The 20,521-nt window shown below is 42.3% G+C and overlaps 1 protein-coding gene across 3 annotated transcripts in view; it reads right to left on the reverse strand.

Annotated features, from left to right (window-relative positions):
- LOC126485136 (aryl hydrocarbon receptor nuclear translocator homolog) overlaps positions 1-20,521 on the reverse strand; it is a 536,090-nt gene that overhangs the window by 40,338 nt on the left and 475,231 nt on the right. For all 3 annotated transcript variants that reach the window (XM_050108786.1, XM_050108785.1, XM_050108787.1), the window contains 3 exons: positions 4,429-4,601; positions 853-1,000; positions 150-344 (listed from right to left, as the gene is read on the reverse strand). In XM_050108786.1, coding sequence (XP_049964743.1) covers positions 150-344; positions 853-1,000; positions 4,429-4,601 — 516 coding nt within the window. The remainder of the gene's footprint in view (positions 1-149; positions 345-852; positions 1,001-4,428; positions 4,602-20,521) is intronic.

The raw sequence follows: 20,521 nt of genomic DNA on the forward strand, positions 1-20,521 counted from the left end.
TTTTTAATCATCTGGTGCAGGAATACGATATATACTTTAAGAACAGAATTAAATGCAGTTTTCAAAAAGCTGCCATAACAGTCCAGGAATAACTGAAAATACTTCATGAATGTGTATTCAAATAGTTGCTGCTGAAGTATGTTTCTTACCTGTTGGTGGCCAATTCTTAATGTAACCTGTGCAATGCACAACAGCGTAGTTTTGGCCATCACGGGAGGGACCAAGGCTGTTACGTTGTTTTAGCCTATTGAGATGTCCAACTGCCATGTTCTCTGCTGCTATATTTCCCACCTTCATGCGGCAGATGAAACCCCTTCGTGACCCCATGCACAACCTCATGGAAGCTGTTAACAAGGAAAACCACAAGTCCTCAATATACTACTATAAATCATGCCAGAAAATTTGACATAAGAAACAAAAAATATATCTGAATCTGCTTAACAGTAGAAGTGAACCATCAAAGCCAGGAACTTTCATTGCTATGACAATGCTGATGCATAAAGATACCGTTAGCTATAGCATCTAAACAGAAAATGCTACTTTCTCTAATAGACAAATATTAATAACCAATCATTGGCTTCAGTATGAATCTAACAGAAAACTTAAATATAATCATAACTCAGAATTAAAAGTGTGTTAACACTGTCACGGCATGTACAGATAAACACGAGCCCAAAAATTACGCATCTCTTTGATGGTGAATTTATAAATTCCAGAACTTAAGCATTATCTTCTTCTATAATAATTATACACAGAATACCCATTATTGCTGCCTTTTCACATATAATGAAATAGTTCCTTTCATGTTCAACCAATAAATGCATAATATTTCAGTTCTTTAATTAAACTTACACTGATGACCTTCTTTCTTGACAGTCCCAGTCTTAAGGTCAAGGATGCGGCCAGTATTCTGAGGCTCTTGTGTTGAGAGTTGTTCACGGACCTTCTCCACATCCTCAGCATGAATGTTGTCGTAGATGCAGGAACCAAACCACTCATTCTGGAAACAAATTTTTTTTATACACTGTTTAATATTCACAGAGCTGTAATACATTTTACAACAGAGATCCAATCTCACCATAGAGTCCTAATACACTAACTTAAAAAATGTGGATGGACTAGGATTCCATCAGCATCTCTAACTACAGGTGATAATTTTCTGAACATTAAACCAAAAGACACACCATGGTGTAACTCATGACTCTGAGCTAAGATTCTCCTTCTTACTAACTTGCATCAAATGGTAATACAAAGAAATCATTGAGAAATAAGTCAATTCTGATGGGCAGATAATAATAACTGATGGGCATACAGTGATAAAATGTGTTTAAAACTTTAGTGTACACCAGCTATAAATTGAACTGCAAATAATAGTTACTAGTTGGCACATAGAAGAAGTACAAAAGGTACTAAATCTGCCCAACTAATTGCTTGTGACTTTAAAATACATCTCTCATTGAAACTTCCTGGAAGATCAAATCTATGTCCCAGACTGAGACTTGAACTCGTGACCCTTGCTTTTCGCGGGCAAGTGCTCTACCATCTGAGCACCCTGAGCACGACTCACAACCCATCCTCACAGCTTCAATTCTGCCAGTACCTCGTCTCCTACCTTCCAAACCTTGGGTAACAGAGGAGATACTGAATTTAATTGATGAAAGGAGAAAATATAAAAATGCAGTAAATGAAGCGGGTGAAAATGAATACAAACGTCTCAAAAATGAGATCGACAAGAAGTGCAAAACGGCTATGCAAGGATGGCTAGAGGACGAATGTAAGGAGGTAGAGGCATATACCTCTACGGGTAAGATAGATACTATCTACAGGAAAATTAAAGAGAACTTTGGAGGAAAGAGAACCACCTGTGTGAATATCAAAAGCTCAGATGGAAAACCAGTCCTAAGCAAAGACAGGCAGGCAGGAAGGTAGAAGAAGTATGTAGAGGGTCTAACCAAGGGTGATGTACTTGAAGGAAATATTATGGAAATGGAAGAGGACGTAGATGAAGATGAGATGGGAGGTATCATACTGCATGAAGAATTTCACAGAGCACTGAAAGAATATAATAATTCCAATCCTCAAGACAGCAGATGTTAACAGGTGTGAAAATTACTGAACTATCAATTTAATAAGTCATGGCTGCAAAATACTAACACAAATTCTTTACAGATGGATGGTAGAAGCTGACCTCGGGGAAGATTTGTTCGGATTCTGTAGAAATGTTGGAACACGCGAGGCAATACTGACCCTATGGCTTATCTTACAAGATAGAATAAGGACAGGCATACCTAGGTTTCTAGTGTTTGTAGACTTGGAGAAAGCTTTTGACAATGTTGACTGGAATATTCCTTTTAAAATTCTGAAGGTGGCAAGAGTAAAATACAGGGAGGTAAAGGCTATTTACAATTTGTACAGAAACCAGACGGCAGTTATAAGAGTAGAAGGGCATGAAAGGAAAGCAGTGATTGAGAAGGGAATGAGACAGGGTTGTAGCCTATCCCCGATATTATTCCATCTGTATACTGAGCAAGCAGCAAAGGAAACAAAGAAAAATTTGGAGTAGGAATTAAAATCCGTGGAGAAGAAATAAAAAACTTTGAGATTTGCTGATGACATTGTAATTCTGTCAGGGACAGCAAAGGACCTGGAAGAGCAGTTGAACGGAATGGACAGTGTCTTGAAAGGAGGATACTAGATCAACATCAACAAAATCAAAATGAGGATAATGGAATGTAATCGAATGAAATCAGGTGATGCTGAGGGAATTAGATTAGGAAATGAGACAATTAAAGCAGTAGATGAGTTTTGCTATTTGGGGAGCAAAATAACTGATGATGGTCGAAGTAGAGAGTATACAAAATGTAGACTGGCTCCAGCAAGGAAAGCATTTTTGAAGAGGAGAAATTTCATATGGGGTATAGATTTAAGTGTCAGGAAGTTTTTTCTCAAAGTATTTGTATGGAGTGTAGCCATGTATGGGGAAGGAAACTCACTGTCATTTTCAAAGGAACCATTCCAACATTTGGCTTAAGCAATTTAGGGAATCACTGGAAGCTAAAATCTGCATGGTAGAGCATAGTTTAGACAAGAAGAGAATGGCTTTCAAAATGTGGTGCTACAGAAGAATGCTGAAGATTAGATGGGTAGATCATGTAACTAATGAGGAGGTACTGAACAGAACTGGGGAGAAAAGGAAATTGTGGCACAACCTAACTAAAAGAAGGGACCAGTTGGTAGGACACGTTCTGGGGCATCAAGGGATTACCAATTTAGTATTGGAGGGAATCGTAGAGGGTAAAAATCATAGAAGGAGACCAAGAGATGAATACATTAAGCAGATTCAGGAGGATGTGTGTGGGTTGCAGCAGTTACTCGGAGATGAAGAAGCATGCACAGGATAGAGTAGCATGGAGAGTTACATCAAACCAGTCTCTGGACTGAAGACAACAACAACAACAACAACAACAACAACACCTTTGAGGATACTAAGAACCTAAAACGTTTAGGAACCACAGTTCCATAGTTCTAAGTACTGTTCCCCTAGGAGGATTGATATTATTACATTACTCTTACCAACAGAAATCAAGAACCAAAAATGTTTGAGAGCCACTATTCTAGGCAATGTTCCCTGATGTGGACTGATATTATTATACCACTCTTACCAACAAGACTCTAAGTTTCTGTTGGAGGTGTCAGAAAGAAGGAAGAAGGATGAAAGTTAAATGTCTTGTTGACAACAAAGACATTAGAGATGGATCATAAGCTAGGAATGTGAACAGATGGGGAAGGAAACTCACTGTCATTTTCAAAGGAACCATTCCAACATTTGGCTTAAGCAATTTAGGGAATCACTGGAAACTAAAGTCTGCATGGCAGAGCATAGATTTGAATCACTGTCCTCCTGAATGTGAGTCCAATGTGCTAACCACTGTGCCACCGCATTTGGTAAGTGTCACAGAGGGGCAGGGTCAAAGTTTCACAGCCTTATAGTAGAATCAAGGTAATAACCAACTTGGTATACTCTACAAGTGAACCCAAAAGTTATGCATCTGTTTGATGGTGAATTTATAAATTCCAGAACTTAAGTATCATCTTTATACAAGAAGACATGATGAGACAGTCTTATGAATTTCACAAATTTGTCTCTCTACATAAAGTGCTAAAATAGCATGTTTGTATTGAATGTACTACTAGACTCAAAAAGTAATCAAAATCATTTGGATGTAAAAAATTACATTTAATCAGCTTAATACTAAAACTAGGAGTAAATTAGTAAAACAGGATTTTTAGAATGAAAAAATAATCCTCAATTATGGAACATTGCACTATTTCGACGCAATTGCATAAAGGAATTACTGGCAACCAATCTAGCTCTCCTAATTAAAATAATCAATACAAATTTCTTCCCATACAGACAAAAATACATACCTGTGGTTGATTTAACACTGGAGCCACTGAATCCGAGACATAAATAACACGACCAGTATCACAAGTTACAACGAAAAGGAAACCATCTGCGGCTTCCAAGATAAGGTGCTTGAGTTCTTGGTCTGTGAGGAATGATGGTTTGTATGTCCCATCCGTGCTCGTATTGCCAGTGCCTGAAACAATAATATGGTAATGTAGTCCACGCAAATCTAGCATTATCACTTTTACATGTCACCTTATTATCACTTGATTTCTTTCATCTCTCTTATACACTTCAACAACAAAAACTCTATTATAGGAACCGCATAAGGCTTTACTCAAACAAATCAGACAGTGATTTCAGTTCTGAAAATTAGTAATGCTATTTAAAAGTGCTGAAAGATAGCAGAAGAGGAACAAATGGATGAGTAAAGATTCTACTGTTCCATATTGTGTAACAGCCTGAATTTGAGTTGGATTAAAACATGTCTGTGCAGAGAGAAGGAATAAGGCAAAGTGTGGAAAGGAAGACAAAATATATGGGGAATGTACGGGATAAAAAGCTCGCATAAAACAAGTGACTGATTGCTCAAAGAGAGGGACAGAAGAATGCCTTTTATTTAAATCAACATAAATACTCCATAACATGAAAAGAATGTCTAGTAAACTGTGCTCTAAACTGCACACCTTGAACAGCTACGAGCATTTGTTCAGTATATGAGATGTGTTTCACAATAGTGAAGATGAATTGGATTAGGGAAATCCAATTGTGGAAAAAATCTCCTATCAGTTCAACACCTGATGTTTGGTTATTCGAAGTATCATCAAGTCCGACAGTTGGTAAATTAGTTTATGTGTTATCCATTTTGGTCCCATGGGAATTGGGAATACATCAGGTCATCACCAGTAGAGCCCTATGCTGCTATAAGGCTAGTGTCTCAGGGTTATTGCCCAGTATTCCTGAAGCTCCATCCATGACACAGCTTTCCAACTGCCAAGCACCCCTGAGCATAGATCATGTCACACTTTAGATTGGACAATACAGGCGAGTATTATGGAAATGTTACTGAACACCAGACCAGTCCAAGAAGTGGAAAACATCAGTGAGAAATTGGACCAGATCGAGATCAAAGCCTTGTTTGGAGACACAGAGGAAACTTCTATGAGAAAAGGAAGGCAAAGAATTGCTTCCTAAGAACAAATCGGCAGAACTCTGAGAAAAAACTGTCTTCAGAGAGAAGTGAGTAAATGGACCCTGCCCATTTCCAAGGGAATAAGAGAACAGGAGAGGAGACGATTACTCCCACTCCCCAGGATAACCAGACCCAGAAAAAGCTGAGCTAGAAAAAAAGAATTAGACCTACAGTTCTGTTGTCTCGGTTTTTTGGATGGCAGCAATTCACCAAAGTCATTCACTTGTTAACATGGAAGTTAGTTCAGATCGGCTATCTTGCAAAGGACTGTGGAAGATCTAAGTCAAGGGCTCCACTCCAGGATGGTCTATCTGGACGAAGGTGCTCTAATCTTTATCTGTGTGAGGATGAGAACAGGAGACTGGCTAAAGGAGATGGTGCTCAAGGTTCCTCCACGGGATGAGCCAAAGTTGCTGGCCAAGACGACAGAGGAAGTCTTCACGACCGTGAAAATATCAATCTGGGTACCTAAACTACTTAAAGATCTTTCTCCAAAGATCCTGTTCGAAAAAGCACAGGCGCAGAACCATAAAGTATGGATATAAGATTGCACGATAATTAACTGGAAGGTTGCATCTGACAGTCAAAGCCCTCTGGTGGATGTAATGCAAAAGCAAAACCTACAGCAGTATTTAGCGTTCTCGCGGATTACTGTCCGAGTTGTTAACGACATCAGAAGTGACAATGACGGCAACCTGCAACTCAGTGAGAGGGCAACTGCCTCCTAGAGTCGCTTTCTGGGCAGACAGGAAGTGGATGAGGCCCTGGTCCACGGACCTTGTTTATACAACATGAGCGTATCAAGTCTTGGAGGAACTGGAGGTAAGCTGATTTACACCAGAGTAAAAAAAAAAAAAAAAAAAAAAACACGGAATTGCATTTGTGTTAAGAACTGAATTTTACTCATGCTGATAGAAACTTCAGTTCCGGGGATTTATCGACCAACAGGATAAAACAGCACGATGAAGGGAGTACGACGGAGTCTGTACTGACCTCAGCTTACCTCCCTTAAGAGGACTGTGTTGCGGAATGAACAACTGCTGTTTTGGTGCAATGCCAGTCCCCATAACCTAGTGTGGAGAAGTACCAAAACGACATTAACTGCTTGAATACCCTTTGGAGAACATTCCGAGATCTTGAATAGTGTTAAGGATCCTATACTTAAAAGCAGAAGGAGGGACGAAGTAATTACGTAACTTTTGAGTTGAATTGGGTGCTGAACAGACCATGGTCTATAAGAATCTTAGGATAACGAGCTGTGACTCATAAAGGAAACATCTGAACTCACGCCAATGAAGTTTAAACATCGATAAGAAATCCAGTAAATTTAGAGGAAACGGCAGTTGAAGCGACATCTGCCACTGTGACCTTGTATGTGGAAAACTGTCCAATCGCAAAGAAGTTAACAAATAAGAACGCATTTTTTATGGAACAATTCCAAAGGAAGCGGGTGAGAAACTGTTCAACTCTGCAAGAAGGAGAGGACAAGGGTAAAATATCAGGAGGTCCTTGCCAAATAAGAGTACAATCTTGCTATTAAGCAAGCGAAACAATCATCCTGGAATGTATTCTGTGAGGAGTTGGAAGGTACAGCTGCTTGCGCTAGACTTCATAAAATCCTCACTAGAATACACCTAATCCAGGAGGCACACTAAGGAAGAAGGATGGTGGGTATACATGGACACTGCAGGGGATATCGGATACGCTTTTCCAGACTCACTTTCCTCAATGCACTCTGGGAGACAATACAAAGTTTCAGTCTCTGTGAGGCGTTGGTTTGCAGGTAACCAACGGAAGAACTGGGAATATGTCAGGGTATGTGTCTACTTAAAAATAAAAAATAAAAAATAAAAAAAAAATAAAAAAATCCAGCGAACAGAGGGAACGATTCAATCGTTCCAAGTCACCAGGCCCAGGTGGAACTTTTCCGGCTCTACTGCAACAAGTAGGAGAGGGATCAATCAGGCTCCTATAGAGTCTGTTTCGGGTTAACCTAGCAATCTAGCAACCTAGAATCTCCCCTAATGCATGGAAGGCTGTGAAGGCTGTTTCCTTTCCAAAGGCAGGGAGAACTGATTATCCCAAGGCTAAGGATATGAGACCATTCAGTCTGTCCTCCTTTCTTTTAAAGACATTACAAAAACTGGTTAATGTGCACGTTAAGGGAAAGGAGGTTACCAGAGTTCCATCCACAGCAGGGCCGGCCACGGCGCGCCAGAGTTCATGCGAGCAGCGTGTGTGGCCAGCGTGCGAGCCAAGGCCCAGCCCGTCACTCGGCTTTCCTCAGTCCTTTCAGGAAGTATCCGGAACTTGGCGACATTTCAGAGAAATGGTTCAAATGGCTCTGAGCACTGTGGGACTTAACCACTGAGGACATCAGTCCCCTAGAACTTAGAACTACTTAAACCTAACTAACCTAAGGACATCACACACATCCATGCCCGAGGCAGGATTCGTACCTGCGACCGTAGCAGTAGCGCGGTTCCAGACTGTAGCGCCTAGAACCGCTGGGCCACTCGGCCGGCGCTACATTAAGTTAGCACTGCGATGAGGCATTTTGCGGTCGACACAACTCTGAGTTCGGCAGTATCGTGGTATCAGCACTGTTTACTCTTCGCCACATGTTCGTGGTACGAAGAAAGTTTACAGATCCAGTGGCTATTTGCACAAAAAGAGGCAGTCTAGCGATCTGTCGTCACAATCTTTTAAAATGAATGGGAATGTCAGAAGAGAGGGATGAGAATTCTCAATTCAAACAAGCGACAGGTACTGCTTATTTGCTACGAAACGACATCATAGTACCATGCAGAAATAATTTAAACTTTTAGATGACAAGGAAAGAGCAAAAGATTACAACGATCGACAGAGGGGATTCATTGTTCTGTACATCAAGAAGCACTTTGTGGAATCGCACCCATTATCCCATTTTCTGGTGCAACGATTTTCAATGGAAGTGAACGAAGAGTATGGAGACTTCATACATTACAGCAAAGTGTGTTGCTTAAATCAAGCGGCATGCCTGGAACGATTTTTCGATTTAAATCTCGCTATTGTTAAATTTATGAACGGTATGGAAACGAAAATTACGGCATCCGGAATGGATTGCAGACCGCATTTTAAGTGGACTTGGCTGCATACCGCCCTCAGTAACAATTTCTTTCTGATTTGACAGGGATGCATTTGAAAAGAAAATCGCGTTGTAGAAGGCACACAATCTGACAAACACAATCCAGTTCCTAAACACACCAGTGCTAAAGAAAGCAGGAGGTTTGAAGAATTCATTGTGGTCTTCGAAGAATTAGAACGATAGTTTTATAAAGGTTTTGAGGACACTGTCAATCTTACATCTGTTTCTGAGACCGTTTGCCGTTTCAGTTGAAAGCGCCCCCTGTCTATATGCTATGTAACTGATTGATCTGCAACGTAATTCCAGTTTTAATTACAAATCATTTTACACTAAAACTGTCCAGGACCTCTACAATGCTTTTCTAAGGTGTATTTTCCAGCCTCCATAACGAGGCTGCAAAAATGCTACAGTATTTCGATTGAAATATTTGTATGAAAGACCTTCTTTCGATTATGAAACTAAATAAGTCACGATTACGTGAAAACTTGAGTGCTAAACTCTGAAATTGTCTGCATCTGTCCATGTGCTGACAATTTGCACAAGATAAAAATTATATTATGTATTCAGTGGGCCATAAATTATTAATTAATATTGAAATCTTGTTCTGTTTGTGATCTATGTTGTTGAGAAATGTGAAATATAAAACCACGCCATATGCAGTACGACTATACTGCCATTTAAATGCTGCACGTTAGCCGTTTTCCCCTCTTGACCCTCATCGCGCTCAGACAGCGCCGTGTGGCGGCGGGTGATGTGAAGCGAGGCTAAGCGCTTTGACACTTGCGCCCGGACACGGCCTGCGGGCCGAATCTTGGCCACCCCTGCTCTACAGGAAAACGGACACGCATATTAACCAAGCAAATCATGTGAAGAAGCACTTCAACTTGTTCGAAAGATAGAAAAGCTCTACACTTTCAGTAAAGTGCTCTCTGCGTCTTCCTTGACAATGAGGGGGCTTTTAGCAATACAACATTCGAAACCATAGTTGGAGCTGCATAACAGTGTGGCATTAAGACCACTGTATGTAGGTGACATAGAGCAGACGAAAGTAGAAGTCACTATGACGGATGTGACAATGGTGACTGACACAACCAATGCGTGCCCGCAAGGTGGGGTTTTGTCCTTGCAGCTGTGGAAACTAGTGGTGAATGAACTCTTCAAAGATTTAGGTAGAGGTTACTTTTGCCAAGGATGTGCAGACAATTTAGTCACAGTAATACTTCGCACATTTGCAAGTACCATTAGAACAACTGCACAATGCACTCTGAACATTGTGCAAACCTGGTGTAAGAAACAGGATCTCATGGTTAGTTCCAGAAAAACTGTAGTTAGTAATGTTAACGGTAAGTGTATCCAGCACATATACTAGAATCTTAAGAAATCTGACGAAATTCTACCAGTCGTGGTGGTAGTGATGAAATACCTAGGGGTAGCCATGGATCCACAGTTAACTCGACCTCAGTTCCAAGCCAAGATTGCTCTCACGTGCACTAGATGGGTCTTTGGCAGAAACTGGGGTCAGGAGCATGTACTGCATATACCCCTCTGTAAAAGACGTGTGATGATTTATGGGGCCTACAGTATTGTGGAATAAAGTAGAGCAGAAAGGGGCAGCTAAGGACCTCTGGAAGGTGCAGCCTGTTAGGCTTAGTAGCAAACTCACTGCTGGGATGGAGACCATCTTGGACATGTCCCCATCACAGCTTTGGGAGTTACAATGAAGACAGTAGTAGGGGTGCACAGGTTAAAGACTGGGAACGTTTAAGATATCCAGAATCCCACACTAATAACATGACCAGTCGTGGAAATGTCAGATAGCTTCTAGCTGCTTCAAAAAGCCTTTCAATATAGATTTTGTAAGTAAGGAACCGAAGGGGACACTGTTTTACCGACGGGTCGAAAACAGACAAAGGTGCTGGGACAGCAGTATAAAGGGTAAAACCTAGACGAGAGAAGCTGGCAGCGGTATTCCAGGCGGAGACATTCATTACCAGACTGTGTGCGGAGAAGAATCTATGCATTTGCTAGAAAGACTGTAGCGTCTACAGTCAGACGGACAGCGAAGTAGCTCTGAAACGTCTATAAAGCCCGCAACGAGATTAAAGAGGGTCGCAAAATGCCACGAATCTTTGGTGAAGTTAGGGGAAAGCAACACGGTAAACATCCTGTGGGTCCGTGGTCACTTAGGAATTGGTGATAATGAACAAGCTGATAAAGAGGCTATGACATGGGCGAAGACTCCATTTGTTGGACAGGGTTCTGTTTTAATCACCAGTATGGCGATGGTAAAATTTGGGCCCTAGAGAAAAAAGCCCTCAAGTACAGACTAAGAGATGTGGGGGATTAAACAGTACCACATTTGAACTTCCAGTGCGAAGCACTGGAGGCCAATGGACACAAAATATTTGTGGCACTAACATCTGAAGAAACAGTGTCTAACGAAGACCTATTACAGGGTCTCCCACTACTTTCTTTTGTCTCCCTGATTAAATCAAATCAATGCGTCTTGATCGAACCTTCTGGTAACAAATTTAGCAGCACGACACTGAATTGCTTCGATATCTTCTTTTAATGCGACTTGGTGGGAATCCCAAATATGTGAGCAGTACTCAAGAATATGCCGCCGGGGGTTCTGTGCGGGGTACCCTTTACAGATGAGCTACAATTTTCTTGAATTCTTCCCGTAAACAATAGTCAACCACTCACCTTCCCTACAACAGACGTTGTGTATTCTTTTCAGCTCATGTCGCTTTGCAACATTACGCCTGGACATTTAACCGACGTGATTTTGTCAAGATGCGGTTGGCAGTAACACTAAAATGCGTTTAAGAGTGGCGACCCCATAACAGTAATAGCGTTTATACGGGTACTGCTGGTTCCCTCAAAATCAGACAGACGTATCATACCAGTTACGACCCGACGTTGGTTGAACAAAGGGCACCGGAAAGGAAGGACTCTGTATTCACTGTACACTGGGGTCTCATTACTAGCCACTTACATCAATGTACAAATCACAAAATGAACACGGAGGAAATTGTTATGTCATTGCCACTAAAAGTTATTTTTGTTACATTTCATATACAAGATTAAGACAGAGGTATAGATTACACTTTATACTGGCCAGGTTGAATTCTCTGTTTCTCTTCTTGAAGTTTGGCATGGTGGGGCTCCAAACTGTTAAAAGTAATTAGTAATATGTAGCAGAAGACTCTTATTCACTGTTTATTTGCCCTTCTATGGCAGATTTTGTACATTCATTCCACTCCGCGTCACTTCACAATGTTGCTCCTACAAGTTAAAATAATGTATCTCAGCTCAGAGTTGTACTGATGACGGCAATTATTTAATGACAGCCCGCATCTCGTGGTCGTGCGGTAGCGTTCTCGCTTCCCACGCCCGGGTTCCCGGGTTCGATTCCCGGCGGGGTCAGGGATTTTCTCTGCCTCGTGATGGCTGGGTGTTGTGTGCTGTCCTTAGGTTAGTTAGGCATAAGTAGTTCTAAGTTCTAGGGGACTGATGACCATAGATGTTAAGTCCCATAGTGCTCAGAGCCATTTGAACCATTTAATGACACTGCTTATCTCCAAGTTCTTCTCGTGTGAAAATGTTATCTTAACTGTTTTGGTTTTGCTGGAGTTGCTCAACCATGAAACTTAGATACAGATACTACGTAATTTGGGAACGAAACACTAGATTTACAGTGTGATGCAGACTATATCTGTGGCGAATTCGTCAAATTCAAAAAACAAAGCTTATACGGAAGACTGTCACTGTAACTATATTGTGTTAAGTAAATATGAAACTAATATGTTTTGGTGAAATTCAGTTAAAATCTGGTAGATGGTGGTGGTGGTTAGTGTTTAACGTCCCGTCGACAACGAGGTCATTAGAGACGGAGCGCAAGCTCGGGTTAGGGAAGGATTCGGAAGGAAATCGGCCGTGCCCTTTCAAAGGAACCATCCCGGCATTTACCTGAAACGATTTAGGAAAATCACGGAAAATCTAAATCAGGATGGCCGGAGACGGGATTGAACCGTCGTCCTCCCGAATGCGAGTCCAGTGTGCTAACCACTAAAATCTGGTAGATTTTATGTATGGATTTCCAAACACATCGAGAGTGAATACGCGTCCCACCACACAGTGCCCGTTAACTTACGAATGATTCAACACGCTGTCGGCAGAGTGCAGGGCGGCGGGACAGTGTTAAGAGTGGAATCCGCACAGTCGCAGCGTGGGGCTCGCGTGCGTGGCTCCTCGCCGCCCGCGACCTATCGATCGCTACAAAAATCGCGAGAGCGCGACCTTGTAGCGGCACAACAGGTAGCGCGCCCAGACGTCCCCCGCCTTAGCCATTCCAGACCATTTGTGCATTTAGATAGCACGGGCGCATGTGCTGTGCATCTAGAGCCGTACGCACTCATCAGTCCCCACTTAACGGCACAACAGAAATGTACAACGAACGTTCGATTTCTAAAGGACCGTCACACGACAGAAACTTGCGATCTGTCTTAAAACTAGCGGCCAGTCTTTGGATATGCGTGACACAGTTGGCAGCTACAAAGAACTAACGGCAACGGTAAGAGTGAGACGATATTCTGATATCAGAAATGATTATGGTTCCACTACATGAACAGCGATTAATCGTTCGTTTCTCCACCTGCGTTGTGTGACACCCATCCAAATTCGTCACCAATTGTGTGAGATGTGTAGTGATGGCGTCATGAATGTGAAGAAAGTGCGTTCGTGGATGTGACAGTTCAAAGAAGGGTGAACGTCGTGCGACAACGAACCAAAAGAATCTCGGCCTCACAACGGTTTGGTCTCGACATGTCACGCAGGTGGAGACAGTTGTTTTGGAGGATCGTCGACTGAGCGTGAAAGATACCGCCTCCGTAGCGGTCGCTTCCATGGAATTTGTGCACAGTCAAGCACGATGAACTGAAAATTTGGAAAGCTTCCTCGGGGGATGGGTTGCTACATATGCTGGTGGACTACTTCAAGTCTGTGCGCGTGGAATTTTACCAGGCGATGTTGACACGTATCAGGAACGGGACTTGCTTTTCAACAACTGTGAAAATGGATGAAATGTGGATACAGTTTTTCAATACTGAAGCGAATGGCCAGTCATCTCGGTGGAAGCATAAAAGTTCATCGGAAAAAATAAAATAAAAATACTGAGTAAGGATGAATTCTGAAAAAAATGCTGGTGGGCAGTTTTGGGACAGCGATTGCGTAATCCTTATTATGTTATTCCGTTCCAAAGGTGGCAAGCGCGAGCTACCAAGATATTTGAAGAACAAGTGCTAGAACTGCGAGAAAAGGCCGGAAAAGACCGCGCGTGTGCTCTTCCGCCAATACAATGCATAGCCGCATTGGCCGAACACGACGCTAGAGTTTTTTCTTGTAATCAACTTCGATGTGGTTTCTCACGTTCCTTACTCATTAGACCTGGCTCCTAGCGGTTTTTGGCTTTTTCCAACGATGAAAAGCACACTCTGTGGTGGCACATTCTCCGGTCGTGCCGTTGTTACATCAGAGATCACCGTGATTCGAACTGGCAATTTTCAGGTCCACTGTTACCACACTTGTCGGTATCAGACAAAGAGGGCGGTGTAGCATGTTTGTTTAGCTATAGGACGCCAAACAGCTGCAATTCGTGGTGAATAGGCGTAGATAGCATATGCTGAGAAATTATTATGCAGGATGTGTATGATCCCTACATAATTTTACTTGTTGGTTTTCTTTTTTTTCTTTTTTCAAAATATTCTCTCAGATGACTACTTTATTTTGCCTTCAGGTGTTAAGATAATTATGGAACTGTTCGAACTTGAGATCGGACCAGCTTGTTAGAACTTTTTCACAAAAGCAGACGACAATAGTTGCCAAAGATGCTCTTAGGACAACCATGGCCACCAAGATGATGGAGGAGAACCTCCTTTTGGTTATGAAACGATTCCTGTACGGTCTTCGGATCGCTGACTAGAAGCGTGTTTAACCTAACTACAAAAAATGTTATCCAAAACTTTACCCGCGTATTTTTCGATAAAGCATTTCTCAAACTGGCGGGAAATATAACTTACAACGGTCCTTACGATTGATGCCGGCACTCTACACTGAATTCTCTATCAGCGTACGTAGCCGTTTGCGTATCTGCAAAAGTCTATTTTCGGTGCCCGTTTTTGTCTCGAAAGGTAGCTCGAAAAGCATGACATTTATTTCAACACGTCACCATTTTGCTAGAACTTAATATTTTTCAATTATCCTGTGTATGTTAACAGAAAAATTTTCAAAATGACTTACACAAAATTATTCTGTTTCAGGTCCAATACGAGAAATTCGGGAATTCCCGCGGATGACCAATGTTCCGGCTGCAAGGAGTTCTTCCACTTGGTGCAGCAACTACAGGGGGCGTCCGATGTGAATACAAAAATGACTTCTTACAGACAAAAGTGTAAGGAATAAAACTATACAATCCTATTTAGGGTTACTTTTTATTTTAAGGAATCATGAAGATCACCTGTCTTTCACGCGTTCAAAGAGAACTATCGCCTCAATACAAGGAGTTGATATTCTACAATGACTCGTTACCGAATAACCTGATTCGTCTCTAACGATCTCGTCGTCGACGGGACATTAAACCCTAATCTGGTTTCCTCCCTTCGAGTATTCTGACGCTGACTTGTTATGTACGCAGTGTCCATTGAACCGTAAAAGAAGGGTTTGGATACTACAAATACGAGGGGGCGTGCTGAAAAGTAGTGCCTGCGAAATTTTAATATGAAAACTCTTACATTCTACATCTTGGTTCTTCCGGTCTACATATTTATTTCTCAAAATAGTCACCTTGGCGACGAATACATATCTCCCAACGAGAGATCAGTTTGTTGACACCGTCAGAGTAAAATGTTTGACTTTGTTGACGGAACCATAACATCACCTCTGCTTGCAGCCCTCCATCACTATCAAAGTGAAGTTCTCGGAGGCGTTCTCTAAGTTTTGGAAACAAATGAAAATCGCATTGGACCAAATAGGGACTGTATGGAAGATAATCGATGACAGTCAACCCAAGGTGTCGGATTGTTGCAGATGTCGCAGCGTTCGTGTGTCGTCTGGCATTGTCATGCTGAAGGACGAACTCTTCGAATTCGAAACACTATTACAGGCTGTCGCTCACGCACCGGCATAGTTGCGTTACACACCGTCGTGTTACACGCTGCAATTCGGAGCCCTCTGGCGGCAGAGGGCTCCAAATACGTAGACATGAGGAATAAAGATGTAGAATGTTAAAAACACTTGTTTTATTTAAAATACTTTAAGAGTCTTCGCATAAAAAAGTCGAATGCATTACTTTTCAGCGCGCCCTCGTAGATCAATCAAACTACTCCTTACCTTCTGATAACTGCAACATCACATGCACTGATTGTTATGTTTTGTCACAGTTCAGCACAATATGAGTTCTGTTATTAGACAGAAATGTTTGTTTAAAGTAACTGCGCGAAGGTCATTCACCAGTGTACCAACGGATTGTACAGCATCACATAACTGACTGCCCCACACGCTCTACATACGGGATACCTTTCCTTATTGCTCTTTCTACCATTTCATCAAGGCTCTGTTTACTTACACACACACACACACACACACACACACACAGCATGGCTTGAATCTAGAAACTCCACTTACCGAAACAGCAACGCTTTCACGCCTGAGGATGGAAACTGTCGTAAGCTTTGGCGAGTGCGACAATCTTAACAGTCACATCACAACTCGTAGCGACTGGAGCCTTGTAATCTACGCTCCTGACAATGTCCCTCCACGAGAAGAAGTGAATTAGCGTCGTATCTGGTGACAGAGACGCATACCGAATAGAAACATCTCGATCATTCCTTCATTACCCACACCCTAGCTCAAAGCGAACGCTTAAGCCGTGAATGACGGGTACCGACGTCCACTCAAGTTGGAACTGGCTACGGTTACTACACTACTGGCCATTACAATTGCTACGCCAAGAAGAAATGCAGATGATAAACGGGTATTCACTGATTATACTAGAACTGACATGTGATTACATTTTCACGCAATTTGGGTGCATAGATCCTGAGAAATCAGTACCCCGAACAACCACCTATGGCCGTAATAATGGTGATGATACGCCTGGGCATTGAGTCAAATAGAGGTTCGATGGCGTGTGCAGGTACAGCTGCCCGTGCAGCTTCAACACGATACCACAGTTCATCAAGAGTAGTGACTGGCGTATTCTGACGAGCCAGTTGCTCGGCCACCACTGACCAGGCGTTTCCATTGGAGAGGGATCTGGAGAATGTGCTGGCCAGGGCAGCAGTCGAACATTTTCTGTATCCACAAAGGCCCGTACAGCACCTGCAACATGCGGTCGTGCATTATCCTGCTGAAATGTAGGGTTTCGCAGGGATCGAATGAAGGGTAGAGCCACGGGTCGTAACACACCTGAAATGTATCGTCCACTGTTCACTGTGCCGTCAATGCGAACAAGAGGTGACTGAGACGTGTAACCAATGGCACCCCATACCATCACGCCGGGTGGTACGCCAGTATGGCCATGACGAATAGACGATTCCAATGTGCGTTCACCGCGATGTCACCAAACACGGATGCGACCATCATCATGCTATAAACAGAACCTGGATTCATCCGAAAAAATGAAGTTTTGCCATTCGTGCACCTAGGTTCGTCGTTGAGTACACCTTCAGAGGCGCTTCTGTCTGTGATACAGCGTCAAGGTAACCGCAGCCATGGTCTCCGAGCTGATAGTCCATGCTGCTGCAAACGTCGTCGAACTCTTCGTGCAGACGGTTGTTGTCTTGCAAACGTCCCCATCTGTTGACTCAAGGATCGAGACGTGGCTGCACGATCCGTTACAGCCGTGCGGATAAGATCCCTGTCACCTCTACTGCTAGTGATACGAGGCCGTTGGGATCCAGCACGGCGTTCCGTATTGCCCGCCTGAACCCACCGATTCCATATTCTGCTAACAGTCATTGGATTTCGACCAACGCGAGCAGCAGTGTCGCGATACGATGAACTGCAATCGCGATAGGCTACAATCCGACCTTTACCAAAGTCGGAAACGTGATGGTACGCATTCTCCTCCTTACACGAAGCATCACAACAACGTTTCACCAGGCAACGCCGGTCAACTGCTGTTTGTGTATGAGAAATCGGTTGGAAACTTTCCTCATGTCAGCACGTTGTAGGTGTCGCCACCGGCGCCCACCTCGTGTGAATGCTCTGAAAGGCCAATCATTTGCATATCACAAAATCTTCTTTCTATCGGTTAAATTTCGCGTCTGTAGCACGTCATCTTCGTGGTGTAGCAATTTTAATTGCCAGTAGTGTAATTACCAGCGTTGCACCCTACAAGAAGTGCGAGAGGATGCGTTCATCTAACGTTTAATGTAGCATCTGTTCAGTGTCAAGGACGGTATTTTTTCCACATCAATCCAACCATCTGACAAAAATTTCGGTTGAAGCGCTCGACACACGGGAGCACGCCAATTTGCGTCATTCCACATTTCGCTGTACCGACTACTGAACGTGCCGCCACTCGTAAACATTGCTTCGTCTTTCATAAATTGAAAACATAACATACGTATGTTCTCGCATTTTAGCAACAAGTCAAGTGTTGTATTACCAGAGGTGCCTTGTCCTAATTCCTCCACATTCCTATTTCAGAGAGCGGGATAATGCGAACAATAAAACATCATACTACTTGCTACATGTTTCATTCTTCCTAAGCAGAGGAATAAGCCCCAAACCCTTCCCTCGGGAGCAAAATGCGTCACAGAGCTTCCGTCGTTGCTCCCAGGCACACACTTGATCGTTAAATGACCGGAGAACAACGGGCAAGAATGGCAATTGCTCTGTAACGAGCCACTGAAGCCTACGGATTTATTACACCAAAACTTCGCTGCACAAATTCTTAACGTTGTCGGCGCAGTTCACATGCATTACGAGGACGTTTTTCGTGATCTATGACTTGATGGTCAGTGATATCCAGCTATTTCCGATAGGAATTCATCACCACGTAACCGCATTCTGCCGTTTCGTTGTCTCGTAGTGCGATAATCACAAGTTCTAGAGCCGTATCGGGCTTAATATGACTTCTGCACTCGTTATTGCGTATATCCCCCACAGTTATACAAAATAATGACTACAAGTGTGCATTCGTGTACCTGACATGAATACAAATTGTACAAACAAAATATAACACCAAGGCGAGAAGAACACTTATTACGACGTATGTGACTACTAAAACATGAAATGGCTGTCTGAGCCAAGCTGCCAAATTTCAACAATAAGAAGTTGTCCTAGTACGAACTGCAATGGCCTTTGGGGAAGACTTCAGCCTTGAAACAGACAGAGGTGGCGCAATTCGAGAGGACGATGGCTCAGGCCCGCGTTCTGCCATCCGAATTTAAATGTTCCGTGATTTCCCTAAATCGCTACAGCAAATGCCGTGACGATTTCTTCGAAAGGACGTGGCCGATTCCAGAAAGCGGAAACATGCGGTCAGACAAGCCTAAGCTTTTCTATTCTTATTATACTTAGCGAACGTATTTTTTTTTTTATGTGGAGTTGGCAGCATCAGCTTTGCTTCGCGCGTTACCAAGTTACTGCTGACACAGCACATTTTTCAGTCCTCGCCCTGCCATCTCAACTCAGTATTACGCCGGTTGTGCTATGTAGAAGTAAAAAGTGTTTTTATTGGTTTTGTACGTTGAGTGAAAAGTCTATTAAAAGAAGACCTTATATGAATAATATATTAAGCATGGAATCATGTTTACTGAAATAGACAATGTCCAACTGCCACAGTGCGTTGTGTGTTATCATGTCCTCAATGACTACTCACTGAGGCCTGTACATCTGGGATCCCATCTAACATCAACTCATCCAGCATACGAAAAAAACCAAAAGAGTTTTTTGTTGGAAAAGAAATTCTTTAAATCGCATGAAACTGGATACTAATGGAATCTTTCAGCAGGAAAATGATAAAGTTATTGAAGCAACATATGAAATTTCTCTCGTAATAGCGACAACAACAAAAATAAAATTAATTAAAAAAAAACCTCTTAAATTACTGCTGGAACGTTAAGCAAACCTTCCATTTTTAAAGCAACCAGAATTGTTTTTGGAGAAGAGTCAGTGAAAAATGGATAAGATACCTCTTTGAAAGAACAGTGTGCAATATAGGATCGAAGAAACGACCCTGAATTTGAAAAAACAGCTAGTTAAAATACTGAAAATGTCTCCATTTTTTACCTTGCAGTGTGGCGATTCTACCAATAGAGCACGAGAGTGTAACTGAATAGAATACTGGCGATTTGTGGTTGAGAAGAAAGTAATGGAAGAATTGAACACTGCACTGAAAATGATTATAAGTGTAATTAATCATAGGCGTAATTCATTTTTCCGAGTCCTACGTAATGATCTCAATGGTGAACACCAATCATGAATCTTTCATAACCAAGTCCGGTGGCTTTCGAAGGACTCTGTGCCAAGCAGGCTGTACGAATTGAAATCAAGAGGTAGAAATGTTTATTTTAAGTCAAAGGAAAGCTGAGCATACGTTTCAGATTTATTTGAAACCCTGAATAATCTGACTTTGAAAGGACAAGGTAGAGAAACCACAATAATGAAGTCATAAGGGCCTTCTTCGAAAAGATACAACAATGGAAGAGTCGCCTGGATGCTCCCTTAACTAACTTTTCGTAATTCCCTCGATTCAAGGGACTTCTAGATAGGCAACTGTAATTTC

Source organism: Schistocerca serialis, chromosome 6 (genome assembly GCF_023864345.2).
Source record: "Schistocerca serialis cubense isolate TAMUIC-IGC-003099 chromosome 6, iqSchSeri2.2, whole genome shotgun sequence".
Lineage (NCBI taxonomy): Eukaryota > Metazoa > Arthropoda > Insecta > Orthoptera > Acrididae > Schistocerca > Schistocerca serialis.